Source organism: Rissa tridactyla, chromosome 5 (assembly GCF_028500815.1).
Source record: "Rissa tridactyla isolate bRisTri1 chromosome 5, bRisTri1.patW.cur.20221130, whole genome shotgun sequence".
NCBI classification, from domain to species: domain Eukaryota; kingdom Metazoa; phylum Chordata; class Aves; order Charadriiformes; family Laridae; genus Rissa; species Rissa tridactyla.
The window spans coordinates 66,379,310-66,399,599 of NC_071470.1; the positions used below are offsets into that span (position 1 = coordinate 66,379,310).

A 20,290-nucleotide genomic window follows, 5' to 3' on the forward strand; every position below is an offset into this window, starting at 1 on the left:
TTAGTCAAAAGAAAAAAAATTCCCTAGTGAAGCAGCCAGGTGAAGAACTGGTGCTTAAGGACTCCTACCTCCTGTCCTGTGCAAGAAAGTTTTCTTCATCCCTTGGCAGCTTCCACTGTTCCATCTAAAGCACATATTTTTGTGGTTAGTTACACTAGTGTGGCCAGCTTTTCAGCAGTGTGAAGACAATTAGCAGACACTTATAGTACTAACGTGCAAACCCGAGTCTGGGCACCGCCCCAACGTGCAGCTTATAAGGATGTGACCTAAGCAGAAACCGGTGCTTTACTGAATTACAGTCAGTAGCTGAACAGCCCCACACGGGACGTACAAGATCTCCCGTACGAGATCCAGCAAGCGTCACCTAAATTCTGTGGAGAAATGGCTCCAGTTCTGCTGCGATAAAGCTGCTCTATTCCAAGCTTGGATACGCAAGGAAGAGAATTCAACCTGCCTTCTAGGACACGTGAGTTACACATGATTCAAGGGAGGATTTTTGTTTATTTGTTTCATGTACATCAATATAAATCTCTTTCAGTCAAGCAGTAATAAAAAGGAAGTAGTTCCCGGCATTTCACAGTTTACAGTTCAACAGAATGTATCCATAGAAATCTGTTACTGTAGGCTTATCACAGGTGAAAGTCTGCAGAGGTACAGATGTCGGCCACAAAGCCGCCAGTCACAAACTCAATGGTGTCACTGTTACCACTTTAGCAGAACAGGCAGTGAAATTTCTACAATATGTTGAGTGATACGCACGTCTGGATCTCCAGCCTTCTTGTCCTATTAGTGCCATGAGACACGCTCCTTTTACTGTACATTAGGTGATTTCCTAAAATGCTTCTCCTTTATTTACATTACTTATTTTTTTTCCCCACCACAAATGCATCGGCATAGGTTTATTCTCTTAAATGCAGCTTACCTGAGTAAGTCTTCAAGATTCTTCAAAAGCTGGGACTCAAAATGCAAGATAACACCACAAGAACAAGGAAACAGTATTAATAGAGGTGGATGTTTCATATCCAAGACTTCTTCCCCTTACTTTGTATCCCACCACATTCCAGCTCTGCTTACCAGCTTCTACATAAAGTCTGACAGCACATTTGGTATTGTACATGCTTTATTAAAATGGAACTCGTATTTACAATATCTGCAGAAATAATTCCTCCCAAGTCTTGCATTCAGACAGACACACACACATACACACGCGCGCAGGCCCCTTCGCTCTACAGGGGTGTGAAGGCTATGCTCCCAAAAGTTAGGCAGCTTCTGGAAGAGGAGGAAGGGTGACTTTTTTGTGTAATTACTTAAAAAGAAGCATGGGAGTATGCATTTGGCCATCACAATGCTAATTTAAGTATATGTAGTATTAACATATGGCAGTAACACTGAGTATTCCTCTTTTACATTCTATACACAGAATAACATCAAAGGTTTTCCAGTCAACAGAACATTCTAACTTCAGTCTCAATGCTGCTTGTAGTGACTATGAAACCACAATTTTGGGGCTGTCCCTTAAAACAATTCAAGTCTATGTAAGCGAAATAAGGCACAATTAATATTTGATTTGATTTAGAGGATGGGAAAAGGGGGAGAGGCAGGCTTCAGATAATAGTTGTTGCAGAGGAAACAGTTTTACCCAATCCTTTTGAGAAAAGGATGAATTTTACCCCCATCCTAATCTACATGGACTTCTCTTAGAGAACTGAAGTATTCTGCCAGGGCTACTAACGCCCACATACAAAACAAAATTGGAAATTCACATTTTAACACCAGTTTCAGTAGTCTAACCTACTGATACTGATGTACATGAGTACGTCTTTAATGCTGAAGGAGAAGACACATACGAAACAAGATTCAAACCTTTCACTGAGCTTGAAGACTCACGTCTTTTAGAGAGCTTGTAATATATACTATTTGAAGGCTTCAGCTTACTGATAAAAAGGAATAGCGTTTTTGTCTTTAAATCCCTGGCCCCTCTTCACTAACGAAGCCTAACCAGACATTACAAATAAACTGCAACAAAAGGTTTGGCAGCACAAATAATGTCTAGTATTCAAATCTTCATTTGTGAGTTTATTATTTTCCTTGTACAAAACCTGTTGAATGTTTTTCGCAGCAGATGAACTGTACCCAAAGATGCAGGACATTCTGTGATGGGGAATAAGAGGTTGCAGTTCCGAAGGCCCCTGACTTTGGTTGTTTACAAAGTTCATTCCTGTTTAGTGTGATCCTTGGTATCTTCCTCATCTGTGTATTCTGAAGGTTCTTCCCCTGGTTTTAGGAGTCTACCTACGTAGTCGTATTTTTCTGAAAAAGATTTACGATTCCATTACAATCAAATACAGCTGCATTTGCTCGTTAGCCTGCACTGCTGCAAATCCCTTTTTCTCTTACACACGCAGGTTCTCAACCTGAATCACTGAAACCGATAGCAATTTATCAGCAAGCTCAGCCTCCTAAAACAATCTTGCTACCATTGCTGCTCACTACCTTCTCAACTCTGAGTACTTTGTTTCAATTCTCCCACAGTGAATCAGGCAAGCTTTATCACACAATGGCTGAAAACGCTGCTGTTAAAACCGGCACAAATTCCCTCAGCCTGTTCTGATTTCCATTACTGTGAAAAATGACTCCCCCTCCCTCCAGAGGCATACTTCTGAGAAATTATTTCAAGACAAACTTGTTCAACCCTTCATGCCAAAACAACTCTTCGTCCTAATCATGATTCCATGGCAGCCAAAGCCAACAACTCATGAGCGGGAATTCCATCAGCTAAGCTACAATGAGATTCCAGAGTGAAATTCTGTGCTGAAGAGCTGAGAAGGGAACCGCTTTCTTGTAAAAGTAAAAGGTTGAAAAAGCTCTAGTTGGATATAGTGGAATCCTCTCTATGGAAGAAAGGCCTGAAACCCCTGGTCTTTTCCTAAGAAAGTTACATTGCATTATTTATGTTACTGTCAACATTTCTTTAAAAGCTGCCCCAAGCCCAAATCAGTCATTTTTATGAAACACATTTCCTTAAACTAAAGATGTGCTGCTAATTTGAGAATTTACCTTTAAATTGCATTTCCCACTCTCTTACACTTTCCATCTGTACAGCATTTAAGTCCGATAGGTCATCATATTCATCTCTGAGTGCATCTTTATCTAGACAGAAAGTTGCTAGTCCCCTGGAGGCATCTCTGCCAGCAAATATTCCATATGGACCCTCTGAAAACAAAAAGACAAAAGCGATACCTTCAAGTCTTTGTTTATGGTGACCAATCTCAGTTCCTTATGTAGTCTGCCGAAGCCATACATTAAACCCTGGCAGTGATGGGAACAGCAGTAGTTTCAGTGCCAGAGCTGTTCGATATTCAACAGCACCGCAATTAAATCTAAAGTGTCACTAGGAGATAAAGTCTGCTGGGAAAAGCAGAACCAGGAAAATAGCTTTGAAGGGATATCTGGAAAAAATCCCTGTCATTTGATGCAAGTCAGTTGATGTAAATGAAATTCCAAAGAGACTGGAGGCTGGAATTCAAAAGAAACGCACTTCTATTAAGCAAAACATAGAATATTTACAAGTTAAGCATGAACAGAAGCAAACTATATAGACATCTTAATTAGAAATCAATTTCATCGATAAATAGAACTTAATACTTTCACTTCACTTATAGACTCACCACGACTTTCTACATACGTGATAGTGCGTCTTTTGACACATTTCTTACTTCTGTGGAAACAACCTCATTTATTTTGGGCAGCAGATCACCCATATCCTATATTGTTCTTGAAAACTGCACAAATCTTCATGTTAAGAATGTAAAGCAACTACTTCTTTTGTGCTTTTTGACTGATGTCAAGCACCACAAATACACTAACAAAATTTTGAGCAATGACTGTCAAATAAATATTACTACAAAGAGAACTGGATGATTTGCAAACCAACAACTTTCAGGACGAGGCTGATAACTGGCTTTCCTGAATATTAATTAATCTAAAGAACTTCAAGCGTATTGTTACCTTAGATTTTCTTTACCTAAAAACAATTACCTTAATTCAGCTCAATTTAAAAAAACCAAAACAAAAAAAAAAAAACCAAAACAAACAAAAAAAAACACTTTAAAATTTTCTGCACTAACTGCAGCAGCTAAGCAGCAGGGAAATGCCCAAGGCATCATAAAGAGTGGTCACTACATGAAGATAAACAGGCCAGACCCCTTCGCTGGCTTACCTCTCGGAAGACGACAGTGGCCGTCAGCCTGAAGAAAAGGCAGCACCCATGGGCAAGAATGAACACAAGCAAGTGGCAACACACTGTCCTTCACCCCCTCTATTGCCTGCTGTAGCACCTCAGACCTCTTCTGCACCAGGGCGAGCCACGGGAAATCATTCCAAGAGGCTGGTTTCCTCCCAGGCCACTTGCTCCAGCCACAACACCTATCTGCTCTTGCCGGGCATTGGCTTCAGGGTTGAGACAGAGGCTGGATGCAGCAGGAAGAACTCCTGAGGCAGGGAACCTGAGCACCATATGGATTAGAAGAAACTACGTCCTCACCAGAACTGGTGTCACCTCTCCACCCCAGAGTGCTTGGCACTGTAAGTTGCTTACAGTCAAACCTGAGAACAGAAGGGTGTCTCGTGTGCCAATGAAAATTTCCCTGTCTCTCTGGAAATAAACCAACTGATTTAGAAGCAAAATTTCACAAGAAGTACACATCAGAGAAAGAACTATCAACTGGAAGCTTGCACTGTACAAATCTGGCCATAAGAGACAACCATAATGATTAACAGCATCTTAATGGCATTCACAATAACTACCTCTGGGATCAGGGACTACATTCATGTTACTTAAGAGAATCAAAGTCAAGAGCCCTTGTGAACTCTATTTCTCCTATTTGTATCCTGAATTAGATATTTATATGAAAAACAGGATTCAGAGACTGAAATCAATTCCAAGTTGCATGCTCAGTCACTTCCCATGAAACAGTGTACAAGGTAGTGATGGCCATCATTTGCAACATAACACAGAGCTTCTTCAAACAAAAAGTCTTGCTTCACTCCAAAATAGCTATCATTCAAGCGATCTAGTTTTTGATGTTCTCAATGAAGAACACAGGAGCTATAAACAGCTCTTACAAAGACCACAGACAACCAGTAAATCCTTAAGACCAATCATAAATTGCTACTTAAGCTCACCACCAACAGTATTTTGTCCCTTTTTCCTTTCTCTGAAGTGTTTAAACCAAATATTTCCATAAACCCTACTAGGTATTTGCATAATGCGTTTTCAAAATTCTGGCTAACCAGAGTTAAGAGAAGCACGCTGTTCCCCTTCCCTTCTACCCTGCATTTAGTGGTTTATGGAGTTTTACAGCACCTGCTGAGATGCCACCTCTTCGTCCACCAGCTTGATTCCAATTATTTCTATTAAAAAGAGAATTACATTATATTTACCATACATTTCAATAATATACTTAGTTGAAAGCATGAATGCTTTGAGAATGTATCAGTTTGCATTAAGTTTAATGGACGCAAAATTACTGCAAATATATTTTAATGTCAGATGTTATTATACCAATATTTTTTTTTATTTTCTAAAATTGAATTTAAACGTTAACATTCCAGCATGTTTACTACAGAAGTATTCAGGAGTCACAGAGAAACCATCAAGCTGGGTCCAAGCACTCAAAAAGAATGCTAACTACTAAAAATCAGCCTTTGGACTCGGCAGACAGCATCTTAAATTCCAGCTCCACAAATGTAACTTAGGAACGCGTCCCATTCTTTAATCCTTTACTAAACAGCAAATATTGAATTATGATGATTTAAAAAAAAAAAAGTGCAAGCCTGGCTTCACCTTAGTTGCAGGGCTGCTAAAGCAGAAGTTCAGAGATCTCAGTATGAGCAATCTACTTCAAGATTTAAAGCTTACATTCAGATTCTTTTACACAGAGATGAAGTACAGTATTTTACATTAATATAGAATTTACAGGTCTGGGGTTTTGCTCTAAGCCCTAGCCTTTTATTTGCTTTTATATAAATACTGGTGCAACAGTATTAAAAAGGTATTTTGCATATCAGATTTTGTTGCGCTTGGAGAAGCATCCAGAAAGGTGCCAACTCAGAGAACCCTGGGGAAAAAAACGTGCTTCAAGAACACAATTCTGAGGTAGAGACATTAGTGCAACCCTAGACATACTCCCTCAGAGTTCTTTCACTACCAGATGTAATTTACTCTGCAAGCCCTTCCCGTAGTCCTTCTTTTCTTTCCTTTTGTCTGCCTATCTATTTAGACTGGCTCCTGTTCTAAATAATTGATTGCACCCCATGACATGATTTACATACTTAAGAGATTGCAAAAATAGATGCTATTAGCATAGGTACATATACCAAACTGATTTTTCAAGACCATATCACGAAGTTTCAGTGGTTTTCTTTAGCTGTACCCCCAAAATTAGCTATTTCATAGTCAAATATTTCTTTAAAAAATTCTCCTCCCACTCCAATTTGCCATCTCACAAGAACAAAAGGAAAGCCAGGGAAGTGTCAAAACCCATTAAAACACCTTGCTACACGTTAGTTGGCTACAGGCAGCTATGAGCCTTATGTGAAGGAAAACTTTGTTCCTTGAAGAATGCTTTTCTTCCCATCTTTGCTTTCACATATTGAAACACTTTGTTTCAGGGGCTGCATTTATTTTAGCACTGAGACCAAACAGCTATCAAGAAAACATATTTGCCTACTTATCTCCACATCTGTACCACCACATTTATGCGCTGCCTTTTTCCCCTGTATAAATTCTGCATTTACCTTTTGTCTTTGCAGACAACCTAAAACAACAGCAGGTGAGGAAAAATAAATCTAATATTAAAGCACTGTATTTAGAAATTTGAGATACGAAGCTGTCCAAGCTGAAGCTTTTCTTTGGAAGTGCTGCTTCTAGTCACTTGCTCCAAAACAGGCTAAACTGGATCTTGGAACAGCACATGTTACAATTGTCAACTGGTTTGGTCAATAGTTCCCCCAGCAAAACCTGTGCTGGTGTTCAGTGTTAGAGCAGATATTCTTGGTTTACCAAAGAGATTATCTGGCCATTTTAGTTCTCTACTAGCTTTGCAGAACACCCCAAACTATTGCTCCAAGACTAGTAATGAAGGTGAACACTGTACACTGAACTTTGGATTGCTCCAACTGTTCAGCACAGGGACCGCAGTACAGATAGCTGCATGCGGACTTTATATCTAATGAAGTGATTTGTAATCTAAGAATTGTATTCATTGCCACAAGGCCCATACAAGTTCTTTGGTGAGGCCACACAGGTTAACAAGGTTAAGTTTTAAACCAGCTTTGGTTTCTTCAAGTAGTCAAAAAGCACTTTGAAGCAATCATCAAATATGCAAAGCACACCAGGTGTTCTTTGCATCTGCGGGCTCCATGCAGCCACTGCAAATAAAACCTAGTTTTGTCTGAAGCTTAGAGATTCATGGACAACATTTCTCAAACTGCAGACAAGAATAGACTAATCTCTTCTTTAGTGTAAGTTAAAGGAACAAAATAATACAGACCATGAAATTATTGACAGCTGCACTATTCTGCCACTTTGTCTACCTTTTCCACTCCAAATCAAAGCAACATCTCCACTGTCTGTTTAAAATTTTCCATCTGAATCCTGACATGTGTTTGTTCACTGTTGCATCTTTTATGAGGGAATGAAAAAGCTACAAATTAGACAAAGCCATTTTGAGATGCAGCTTGAAAGCAGAAGCTTTCTAATAACATTTATCACTGGGAACTCAAGGTGACATAGTTTTAACTTTACTGCTCCAGATTTACATGAAAGGAAAGATGTGGGTCAATTTTAAGTTACAACTTGCATGGAAAGTAAGTGTTGTTAGGAAAGCAACCCACAAAGTCTGCATGCTAAGATGGGAAGTGCTTAGAAAGAAGGGTCTAAACCTGACTTCTTAGGCACAAGACCAGAGGGCCTCACTCTCTATTTCGCTTGCTTCCTTTTTAACTCCGTGAAAAAAAGTGCAAGAATCAATGACCCAATTTCAACTAAAGGGGCAGACAATGAGCACTGCTAGGGAGCCTCTAGTTCAGTAGTCAGGAGATTCCTGGAAGACAGCTCCATAATTGAGAAGGACCTGGATCCCACATCTCGCTTTAGTGAGAAGCGCTCTGGCCACTAGTTTATTTCATAATAAGGCAAGCAATGCTGGCCAGGTTTTTGATTAAATGAAAGAGATCTGCTACATACTGGATTTAACATCTATATGTCATTAACAATGATGCCGCTATCACATCCTAATATATCTTGCTTTAAGCATACCTGCTTGATCAGGCCCCTCAAACCTCAGGTGACTGGAACCTGAATGGTTTAAATAGGAACTACAGATTTACACAGACTCTTTACCAAACACAGAGTTGTTCGAGTTTGAAGGAATACATGCAGGTTATTAAAAAAAGGGGAAAAAAAACCCAAACAACACAGGGAGCTGACAGACACACAAAGCAGAAGCAGAGGAGGAGACAGAGTGATGCATCTTCCTGTACAAAACCACTTTACTGCTCCCCATGAACATGGGCTGAGGGCTTACACCAACCCCTTCATACTGGTGGCAAGGGCACTACTCCCTTTAATCAGAAGTATGGGAACTATCTCTCACCAATATGCACGTATACACCTTTCTAGGTTAACTACTGGTAGGAACTTCTTTATCCACAAACGCAGTTTCTTTCAAAAGCTGAGTCTCAGGCAAGAGACACCTCCATTACACAGACACCAAAGAGCTGACAAACATCAAAAACACAGAGAAGATATACACCTTACAGGAAGCACTTCTTTCCCCCAGTCTTATCCTCTGTACTTATCTGTAACCCCTCGGCCTGTTGTGTTCTTAAGATAAGGCCACCCTTTACAGAATTCTCCAGACACAACATATATGATGTCCCTCCTCCAACACTTCACTCTAACCATACCCTTGTAAAGGATGTATTGAAAAGCATCAATGCTACCTTCGAAATAGAGACACAATGAAGTTTACAGCACTCGATTCCAAAGGAAGTCTAACAGCATCAGATTATTTTTACACAGATGATGGGAAAAATTGACAGCTGTTTACTACAGAATTTTTCAAAGTATTTAACATCAGAAATCACAGTTCTTAACTGGATTTGCAACATGAAATAAAGGTAATTTCCCCCTCATGAAAAAAGAACTATGATGGATTTTTTTTGTAAAAGGAACTACTACTACCTAATCTATTCCTCTTGGCAAACTGGAAAGCAGAAATCTACATGATGCTTTCAAAGACAAGAGTGGGATGAGAATGACAGTGACAATGTACTGCAGCAAAGGAAACTCAGGAAATTGATTTTTTTCAAGATCATGAAACATTAAGAACCAAGAAGTGACGTGGAACAGTTGCATACACTGTATTGCATGTAATCTTGCTTTGTCATGCTCAAAGCCATATATTTTTCATAACTGCACAAGGCATTTGATAAGTTAATCAAAACATATTTGCAGCATTATCTTGTCATGCTTATTTAAATGCTAAATATTAAGATTTGCCAATATTACTTTAATTCTTATTATGCCCTTCTATTGACAGTACACTACTAGGAACCTTGACACAAACAAACATGAAATTAATGTTGCAATAAATGAAACAGTAAAAACTGTCTCTCATTATATGGATATAAAACCAACACGGCACACACTAAAGCTATTAATCATTAGACTCAAGTCATGAGATATGATTACAGGTGGGGAAGTCACCCCAAAACAGCCTCTGTGAAATTCTGGTTAGGTGATATTTTTAATAGCAAACTGCTAATTGTTTACTTTCTTTCTTTTAGAGTTTGTGGGTGATAAAGAAAAGGTAATTAATTTAATAACCAAGCAAAGCATTCTAGGACACTTACTCATTTGGGCACAAACAGAGGTGGCATTTAATACAACTAAAAGTGAAGTGCCGAAACAAGGGGTATCCTTGCAGGACAGAGGACTATCCCAGGAAGCAGCATTTTGTAAAGGAACTTGGCAAGTAAAGTTTTAAATTAAGAGTTCAATGTAAGTGAAGTGATTTTTGGAGGCCCAGACAGTTAAATGTGTGATATGTAACCTTTTCTTGCTCTTAGCTAAAACGCATTAGACATATCAAAGATAAATTGTGGAAGACTTACAGAAGACAACATGAGAAAAAACAAAAAAATTTGGAAAACATTTTGATGAAATGTTCAAGAAACTGAAGTTTTCAATCATGTCTGTTTGAAAGGATGACTTCAACAGTCTATCAATTTTTAAAAATATCTTAACTCTACATATGTAAAGGGCTCTTCAATGAAAAAAGACGAAAGTATAACAGGATTCAGCGGATGGAAACTTAAAACCAGGAGAGCTTCTAATAAAATCAGAAGCTTGGTGGGAATTTTAAGGGAATCTCAACTGCTGGACAAAAATCTGGATTAGATGACAATTCTGTGCATTTTTAGCCTTATGCTATAAGTAGAAAAATAAGGAACACCTCTGCATCCAAACTACACTGAAGCAAAAAAAACCCAGACCTTAATTTCAAGACATCAGAAGCCTTCTGAGACAGTCACGTTATTCAATGTTAACCCAGCAGTCAAGACATACTTAAGACTTGATAGTGAGCCCTCAGCCAATGCTTTTTGCTGCCTTCAAAGCTGAAGGACTATTTCACATCAGTACTGCAACAAAGTACAAAAGGCTCACAGTCCGAACCTGCAACATCAGCAAAGCCAGTGCCTTCAAATATTTCTTCTGTTAAAGAAAATTTGGCCATGGCTCTGTTGGTATGCTTTGCACTTCTCTTGCATACTCCAGCTACGAGGCACAGAATTACCAAGAGAACTGCTGCGGACATCTTGCTCCTCTGACTGAAGTCTTTCTGAAAAGCTCTCAACCAGCTGTAGAAGACTTTTCCACCTAACCCTTCTCAGATCTTTTAAGGCCTCCAAACCATCTACTAGCTTTTTTTCTTTTCAGACACAAAACAGTTGCAAGAAAATATTCCCCGACATGCATCTGTACAGGGAAACCACGTCAGCGTGATTCAAAAATCAACATGTTTGGCAGAAAGCACACAGCTGATGATGCACAGGTTGAGCATCACTGTCCTAATATGCGTGGTCCCAAGTAATGGAGATGTGACAGACAAAGATGACATCAGTTCTATTATAAAAAGGCAATCTTTCACCACAGAGGGGGGAGAAAAAGAAAAGCCTTTTTTCCTCTCCATGAAAAGCTGGAAGCACTGCTTTAGGGAAACCAGCTGCTGCCAGTTATCAAAAAAGCAGAATGATGTCCTAGAACTTAAAGCTTTAGCTTCCTCTCAATAATAGATCTCCAGAGGCTGGCAATGTGAACCAGCAATGATATCTACAGCGGAGAGTCTAAAATTTAATTTATATTTGATACACAAAAGAGTTAATGTTTAGATTATGGTCGATTATTATATCATAGAGTAATTTATGAAGCAATCAGTCGGCTTACTGGTGTTTTAAGCTTCACATAGCATATGTATTACCTGCATTTTCTATCAGCCCATAGGCCTCAGTTTAAAAAACCCTGAAGTGAGAGAGACAAAAGAACTGGCCCGATTAAGTGTCATGAAAGCTGCAGCACACCAGACCGCATTTTCTCAGCTTTACTAGTCAATAAAGAAAATAAGGCATGGCAAGGTAGCTAAGATTACATTGTTAACCTTTACAGTACCCAGTCAGAAAAGCATTTTGGTTCAATTATGGCAGTTTTAATTTCTGCAACTGGTATCACAAACTTTGAGGGTAACAAGAGTTACAAAATACTAGCCCAGCTCAACTGTACAACTGCTTGTCACTTCCTTGGTAAGAACCAAAGACTTGTAACATGCCAGTTCTGCATTTTTATTTTTGTAACCTAAGATTATTAAATATAATAATAATAATAATTATTATTATTATTACTACTACTACTTAACTTGAACTATTTCCTGGGGGGGAAAAAAAGTATCCTCTCTCTCCTCCACCCCTCATACAAGAACACCTGCCATACCTACTATGAAAACTCCTGCATAATTTGATTAGATCAAGTTTTCCAAACCACCATTGTTTAAGGAAGAAAATTATCAGCAGTCATAACCCTCATTTCCTTTGGCATCAGATGTGAACACGGTGTTCACTAGTAAGTTCATCCACTTCATTAAGAACACTGTTTATTATGAGAAAATATGCTGCATTTTCACAATCTACATTGTGAATATGGAAACACAACATTGCTTTTGAAGCATACTTTTCTGAACCTTTTAAATATACGTTTCCACTCCAAAGAACTATTGTCTGTCCTTCTATTTAAGAGATTGGGTTGATTTCTGCACTCTCAATGGTAGCAACATATCAGTCCCTGAACTCTTCCTGCTCACCCCTATCCCGATTCATACTCAGTATGGCATTTGCACCTAAATAAGTAACCAGCTGGTTTTTTTTTTTTTCTTTTCTGAACTGCCAGAGCTAGAATGAAGGAAGCATTGCTCAGTTGCGCTTGGGAAACCTACTAGAAAAGACAGAAGGAAAAAAAAATAAAATAAAATTAAACATTGCACATCCAAATCTAGGCAACTGGAAAGCTGGAAGCCTGAACAGAACCCAGACCCGTTTTGCACCACCTATTTAAAACTACCGTTCGTCCCCCGGCCGGCCAGCCTGGTGAGGGGTCGCGGTTTGGTGAGGGGTCGCGGTTTGCAGGGCTGTCTCCCATCTGACACCACCACCACCGGCAGCCGGCGGCCCTATCAGGCGTGGGGACAGCGAGCACGGGGCTGTCCGTCCGAGATAAACCCAGGGGCCCGCGGGACGCCGCCGCCGCTGACAGGCAGCGAGGCCTCCCCGAAACCCACCACCCCCGCCCCCGGTGGGGCTGAGGCCCGGGAGCCTTCAAGCAGGGAGCCCGCGGCGGCAGGGCACGCCCGCCGCCGCCGATCCCCGCCGTCTCTCCCCAGCACCGCCCCCGCCTCCCGCCAGCGCTGCCGGGAGGGCGTCCTCGGCCTCGGGACCCCCTTCCCCCGACCCCGGGGTCTCACCGGGCCCATAGAACTTGCTGCCTTTGGTCACGTCGAAGACTTTGCCGTTGACAGCCAGGAGGATGCGCGGGTTGCGGGTCCCGTCGAACTCGCGCAGCTGCTCCAGGGAGAAATCCCGCCGCTTCATCCGCGGCAGAGCGGCGGCCTGGCTCTGCCGGGCCGCGCCCCCCGGCCCGCTCCGCGTCCCCCAGCGCAGGTACAGCCGGTAGGCCGCCAGCAGCCCCAGCGCCAGCAGCCCCGCGATCAGCAGCATCCCGCCGCCCACCGGCGGCTCCTCCGCGCCCCCGCCCCCTCGCCCGCCGCCGCTGCTCCCCTCAGTCCTCAGCCTCCCGTCCCCATCGTCCGCCATCACTGCCAGGCCAACGCCTGCCCGCCCAACGGCTCCGCCCCGCTCGCGCCCGGGGCCCGCCGCCGCGCCCCGCCCCTTCTCCCGCTTTCCATTGGCCGCCGGGTAAAGCGGCACCGCCCCCGGCGAATGGGGTGCGGACACGCCCCGCCAGCCCAACGGGCGCCGCCGCTCGCGAGAGGCACCGCTGCCGCCAGCGCGCCTGCGCAGTGACCACCCCCCACCCTCACCCACCCCCACCCCCTCCACACCGTCAGAGCGCGTGGAGGTGGCGTTGGCGGGAGCGGGGAGAAAGGGGGGGGGGGAATCGCCTCAGACCTTGCCTCACGGGAGCGAGTGGGTACCGCTGCCCGCCACAGCAAACGGCGCGGGGAGGAGGCGGCGTGGCGGCGAGGGGGGCTGGCAGCCCTCCTTGAGGCGTTAAGAGCCGTTCTTTCCGCCGCTGGGAAAAGGGTCGAGGGCTGCCGCCGGCGGCGGTGGTGCAGCCCCGTTGTGCAGCGCCCTTTGGGCGGCTGCCGAGTCAAGCGGCGCGTCTGGCCGCAGCTCTGGGGCGGAGGTGGTTTTGCTGACCGCTTGAGCGAAGACAGGCGTGCGCCTGAGGTGACACAGCAGCCAGTTTTGGAGGGAAACCTTTGGAGGTAGCTCAAGGGACTGCTTGGTGCGCTGAGGGTAAATACACCCTTCCGTTTTTTTCCTGTCAGAGAAAGGGGTGATTACCAACAGTAGGCTGATACACTAGAATTACTCCTTGTGCTGCCAAATGTAGCAGTGGCAGCCCATAGGTGGCTTTACTATATCATGTTAAGTGGAACCCATACCCAGGAGCGAGTTTGCTCAGTTATGTGAGGAGAAAGACTAAAAGCTTTTATTATTTTCAAAGAGAGAGTGGGTGCATCTCAGTAGGACGACACATCTGCAGAAAAGGCAAAGACCTGGGCAAAATTTATCCCTCCAGTTCCTCTTATCTTGTCAATGATGTGCTCCCAAGCAAAACTTAATGTCTCATCAGTTAATGCTGAAAAGCTGCTCTACAATTGTGTAACTGGGCCTGGGGAACCCAAACGGCACTCAGCTGCCCTCTCGGTGGTTGGAAGGTGATTCAAGAAGTACTTTGGAGTTGAGAAACATTGTTATTCCATGTAGCCCTGTGGTGCTAAAGCTTCCCTGCCTGATAACTTCAGCCTCCAGAATAAATCACAATTAACATAACTCAGTCACAAAAAGTTGGAAAGCTCAAATGTTTTTCACAAAGGCTGGTAGACAGTGCAAGAGACTCAACCCAGTGGAAAATAACATTAATGATAGCATTTACATAAAGCTCTGCATTTTCAACACCTTTGCTTAGGTGTTTAATCTTCTGCCCTCTGAGCCAGTTTGGTAATGACTACCTCTGTGAGGAAACACGATGAAATTCTTGCCAGTTAAAGACCTGCAATTAAAATACTACTACTATTCCTCTTAATCAAGCAGGCTCTATTTAATATGTGTGTAAGTAAACTCTATTAAGAAAGTCCTTTCATCTCCACAAGTCACAGCTTGATTGTGGTTAACAAGTTTTTATCAAGGAATCATAATATGTTTGGATTGTCTGGGCACAGCTATGGTTCAGGTCAGAAAAAGACGAGTTGCACTCTTACCTCCAGATTTCCTTCCGTCATTAGTTTAATTTAGATTTTCCACAACATTTTACTACATTCTCTTAACTTCCTTTGTATTTTAAAGAAGGTTTCAGGAAACAAAAACAAGTAGTAAGGGATATTTTACCCATCTGCCTACCATGATCTTATCTCTAAATTCATACAGACTGGCTAGATTATTCTAGACATTTCTTTGAAAGAGCATGGTTTCCCATTGTGCGAATGTAGTGTTCTGCTATATTCTGGAAGGAATTCTTTCAGAAATCAGCATGGCTACTGTAAACATTCTAGCCTTCATTTGTCAGTTCTGGCTGCCTGCTTAAGAGATTATATTGCTACCTGGGCTTGGCTAAAATACCTTGATTTATTTCTGTGAGCCTTGGATCTAGCGCAACAAAATAGTGGCTATTTTTGATCCCCAGATAAGAGCTGGAAGCCAAGAGGAGTTCCAGGAACCCACCCTAAGGAAGTGAAAGTTTAGAAGACTTCTACTTAAAAGAATTTAAATGCTAGAAAATAGACAAATACATTAGAAATAATATAAGGCAAATACTAAATATATTAAGTATACTTGGATTAGAACGTTTTCAAACCTAGCGGAAAGAAACCACTGAAAACACGTAGGTTCTGACCTGGAGGAACACTGTCTGGTTGTCCCCTTGTTAGTGTACACCTCAGACCAAGTCCAGATATGCAGCACCAAGGATGTTAAGATCCCAGTGCAGCTACATCCACCTTCAGTACTGGAGCACCATCAGTAGAAGACAAACACTCAAGATCTGCTAGCTCAAATAGGACAAACAAATGTCTTCCCGTCTCAGGGCAGACTACTTTCAACTTCAGTCAAATTTTGTTACCCTGCTGTTAGTGTTACCTGCCAGAGAAATGCCAGAAAAAAAGTTTCTCCACTATGACATTTTCAGCCGTTTCTTTGTTGCCTGTCTTTGGTTTGCCAAGACAAAAAGTCTGTCCCTGTAAAGTAAAAAAGTTATGTTCTACAAACCTACAACTGGTAAAGGGTCCCCCAAAAGTCTCTTAGCATTATTGTGTTGCTTCTGCTGTTCTTTCTGTGCTTCTTGGTGGTTTTTTTTTTCGTCGTGTGAACAAATCTGACTTTGATCTAATTGACAGACAGCTGTCATAGATCCTGACCCATGGTTGGGGAGCTCAGGTATTGCTAATGTATGTAATTCAGTGTCAGTACAGCAATATGATGAGAGGAGTGAAAGGAAAATTGGGCATTCCGGCTTACCTGTGGAAAAAATCTCAGAGTTTTCCAAATTCTGAAATTAATGCACAGCACATTTGTACTGATTTGATCTGAAGAGCAAACGAAGTGGTAATACTTGCATATCACAGTTTCACATAAAGGGCTTAGTGAGTCCTGAAAAAACATATATGAAAGAATATTAACAAATTTCTAATTAGTTATATTATAGCTTTTGTTGTTCTTGAGTAGTTATTTATAGATTTTTTTTTACCTAATAAAATTTGAAGAATACCTAGAAAATGAATAACTTATTGCTATATTCGTATGCAATCTCATCTATTGTTACTTGTTTATCCTCTAGTTCTTGGAGGTTAATAGCCATTAACTTTCATAGCAGTCTCTCTGCCATATCTGACATGATTTGTTCTAGCAACAAGGGAAAAACAGTAGTATCTTTTAAAGTTATTTGTTCACTGGTGTTATATGCTCAATATTTTTCTACATCAATATACATTTTCTTCTTCAGAATAGAGCCTTCTGTGTTGTAATGTGTCAGATATATACTATGACTGACTATTGCAACTTTGTCCTAAGAATTTCACAAATAGATCAGTTGCCGCCTACTTTGTTGCTCCACATATGAAAAAATTCTTTAACTTTTTTTATTAAAGAGAAGCAGGTAGGATGCTTCTGGATGACTTTTCCATTAGGAGGTGAACGCCTCAACTCAGAATTACGTTCTTCACTTTTTCTTTTCAACCACTGCTCATTACAGGCTCTGGAAAGAAGACTGAACTCAGTGAAAAGCACAATGAGAGCACAACTTTACAAGCAGAAATTGAGCTCTGATACAAGCCACTATCATGTCTGAAGTTTATTTTCCATTGATTTTGAAGCTGAAGAAGCATCTCATAATGCAAAGATGGGCTATGTTCAGGACAGATTAGGAAGTTAATTGTGTGTGAAGGAATGTAGGGATGTCTCAGTAAATTTGGAATAATAGAACAATCAATCAGCTCCATTGATTTTGGATATTTTTAAACCTAGCTTAATGTATGGGATGCACTGATGGTTTTGTTTTATGCTGATACAGCTGGTAAATGCTTACCGTTTAGGTCAATGCAATGCTTGATGTCTTATTTCAAAATAGTATCTGCTTACATTCTTTAACACATCTTTTTTCATATTTATTTTCAGTGCTACATGTAGACCTATCTAAATTTTTTTTATATAATGTCATAGGGTCTTTCAATGAAGGAATGCTGAACACATACAAGTTATTCAGAAATTTCTTTCAAAAATTCCAAAATATAGTATGAATAATATAGTGAAATTCATATCAACCCATTTTGCTAGTTTTGGCTAGGACAGAGGTAATATTCTTCATAGTTGCCGGTATGGGGCTCAATTTTTCATTGGTAAAAAGTCCACTGTTATTTCTTAGTCTTTGTAAATGGTGTGATATCTGAAGTGCATGGTTGTGATATAGCAGAAATAGATTAAGTTAATCTTTAACATTGTTCATCCATTATAAAGTTACTCTGTCCGATGGTGTGCTTTACAGAAAAGTCTCTATAGCCCAGACTGGGACCAGCAGAAACCTGTAAGCACCAGTCAAGCGCTGACCAGATGAGTAACTGGTGGTGCCTTGCTACAGATCTAGGGGTAGGTTTGCTGCAACTGGAGCTCAGCTTGGTGTAGGAGCTGAGAGCAGCTTTCCTTCAAAGATGAAAAGCTCAGGTTACTCTGGCTCTCAGCTCTTGGTCTCAGAGTGGCTCTGGCATTTATTATTCCAAATCTGGTCAAGTAAATGACTGACTTGTGTACTAGAGATACATCTTCAAAAAACGTATGCCAATGCATTTAGAAAGCCAGGTTTTTAACAAAACAACTTATTTGGGATTTTTGCAACTGTATGTATGCAGCTGTGTTTTCAAACACTAACTTCAGAACTGCAATAATTAGGCTGTAATGAAACAGCAGAGGAAGTACCCAGGCAGGCCTTTGGGCATAGCCATGTGTAGGGAAGAAGGCAGATTTTCAAGTAACTAAGTAGCTATGTTTTCATATTTGACTGTAGGTGCTTATAGGACAAATACTAAATGCGCAGAGCTATCATTATTAGATTGTATAACCTCACTGTATTGTGGGATATATCCACAAAAAGTACAGACACTACGTAAGAGCTGCAGAAGAATATTCTCTAGCAGCTCTCCTTAAAGGAACACAAAAAGACAAAAATAGCAAGTTACACAGATGTAAAAGTGTAGCAAGGAGTCTGGGGATAAGACCTGATAAGGAGGTAGACTTTTTGCTGGTACATTGCAGTTCATGAGCTCAGGTATGTGTATTCTTGCTTTAGCACTGGTAGCGTATTGCACTATAGATAATGAAATAGTGTACGTAAGATGTAGAATTAAAGTCAGAAAATAATTTGAACTCCTCAATGCAACTGCAGATAATTTTAGTGCTTCCATTCTTCCAACTCAGTTCTCGACCTTACAGGTGTGACCTTTTGCATACTGGGCAGAATTGTACCATGTGTATTTTACTACAACACTGGCAAACCAAGCGCTTAAGTAACCAGACTATGTTTACCTGTGCAGTGAGAGTTAAATCCCATGAAGTCAATGAGAGCTTTTCCAGTGGCTTTAATTTCACAAATTTAATAATATTAACCTTGTCTTGATTTTAAAAAGAGCTGAGTTTGTTTGTTTGTTTGTTTGTTTCCCCATAGGAAAAACACTAATGTAGATACTTTTTATTTAGTTTTAAAACTAATACTGATTTAGCCCAATTTCAGTTGATGCTTTTTTTTTTTTTCCGCATTTTAACTCTGTCTTGGGATTATCTTTGTAAAATACTGCTGTGTTTACATGCACATTTTTTTTTCTGTAGCATGATATCACTTACATTAGAAATTCCTATGGTAATTTCCTTGGTTCACCACAGTCGTCATCTGCTAGGTTGTCCACAGGTGTCTACCTCAGCTGCTCTTCTCTCTATAAGTGTTAGTGTTGACACACAACACTGCTAGCTGTGAGTTAAAGATTGCAAACAGAAATAGGCCACTGCTGGCATTGCTCCCGTTCGACATTCTTGTATCTCTCTGTCCTGCTTACCTGCCTTTCCATCTCAGTTCCATTAAGTCTTTGAGGCATTTTACATTCTATTCAGTCTTAAATCACAATTTTTTTTTATGGACTATTCCGGGCTACTGGTCAGAGACAGCTAATGAACCCCTATTTTGACAAGCCAGCAATTCATAGTAGCTGACTGCAGAAGCAGACCTGTCTTTGATAAGTAGAGGTGGGAAATAGACCGCACACCCCAGTTTTGAGTTCATTTCAGAAATGGTCATTAGCTATCCTAGGAGATTTCAGCAATGAATTCACAGGTACCCCCACAGGATCAAAGTGAAGGAACCAATTTTTCAAGCTAATATACATTTTTTAGCCATATCTGTTACAGTGTTGGTTTTTCTAGAGAGATTGGCTTCTATTAGGGGCAAAAGCCATTTAAGCAGCTTATGCAGGAGTTTGTTGCCTCTCTTCCATCCCAAAGTCCACATCCATTATTGAGGGGGGAAAATGGTACACAACCAAGAGCAAATGTGTCAAAGTAGTCAATCATTTTAAATAGGTATACATGACCACTCACGCAATTAGATGTCTTTTCTTTAGTGTGTTGTCATAATCCGTATAACTACATAATTCTCACATAATGGCAAACTGAGATAGAATTAAGTCATCACTTAGGCTACTGATAACAGACCTCTTTATTGGACAAAATGTGTCAGGGTTCAAAGTCACCAAAAGTCAGTCTGTCCTTATAAGTTCTTTTTTCTTTTCTTTTCTTTTCTTTTTTTTTTTGAGGGGAGAGAGGACTGTGTGAAAACTGTGCACACATGCAGCTCCTGTTCTTTGGCAAGCGTTCATAGTGAGGAGTAAATTGCTGAAGTCCTCTGTGGCAAAGTCCATGTTTTTCACTTTTTGCCCTTCCTTTTTCTGTTTTTCTATTT

At 41.0% G+C, this 20,290-nt stretch overlaps 1 protein-coding gene across 1 annotated transcript; it reads right to left on the reverse strand.

Annotated features, from left to right (window-relative positions):
* Positions 1-471: 471 nt before the first annotated feature.
* PGRMC2 (progesterone receptor membrane component 2) lies at positions 472-13,425 on the reverse strand. Its single transcript, XM_054202574.1, has 3 exons — positions 13,077-13,425; positions 3,058-3,213; positions 472-2,310 (listed from the first exon to the last, which is right to left on the reverse strand). Exons 1-3 carry the CDS (start codon positions 13,423-13,425, stop codon positions 2,213-2,215), a joined length of 603 nt encoding a protein of 200 aa, XP_054058549.1. The 3' UTR covers positions 472-2,212.
* Between the last annotated feature and the right edge of the window lie 6,865 nt (positions 13,426-20,290).

What these genes read in the sequence shown, in the direction of transcription:
- PGRMC2 (XM_054202574.1), bottom strand. Translation starts at nt 13,425, where the DNA reads ATGGCGGACGATGGGGACGGGAGGCTGAGGACTGAGGGGAGCAGCGGC. An exon ending in CAGCAAGTTCTATGGGCCCG is followed by an intron (nt 3,214 to 13,076) that starts GTGAGACCCCGG and finishes TTTTGTTTTCAG; the next exon opens with AGGGTCCATATGGAATATTT. An exon ending in GTGGGAAATGCAATTTAAAG is followed by an intron (nt 2,311 to 3,057) that starts GTAAATTCTCAA and finishes AATCTTTTTCAG; the next exon opens with AAAAATACGACTACGTAGGT.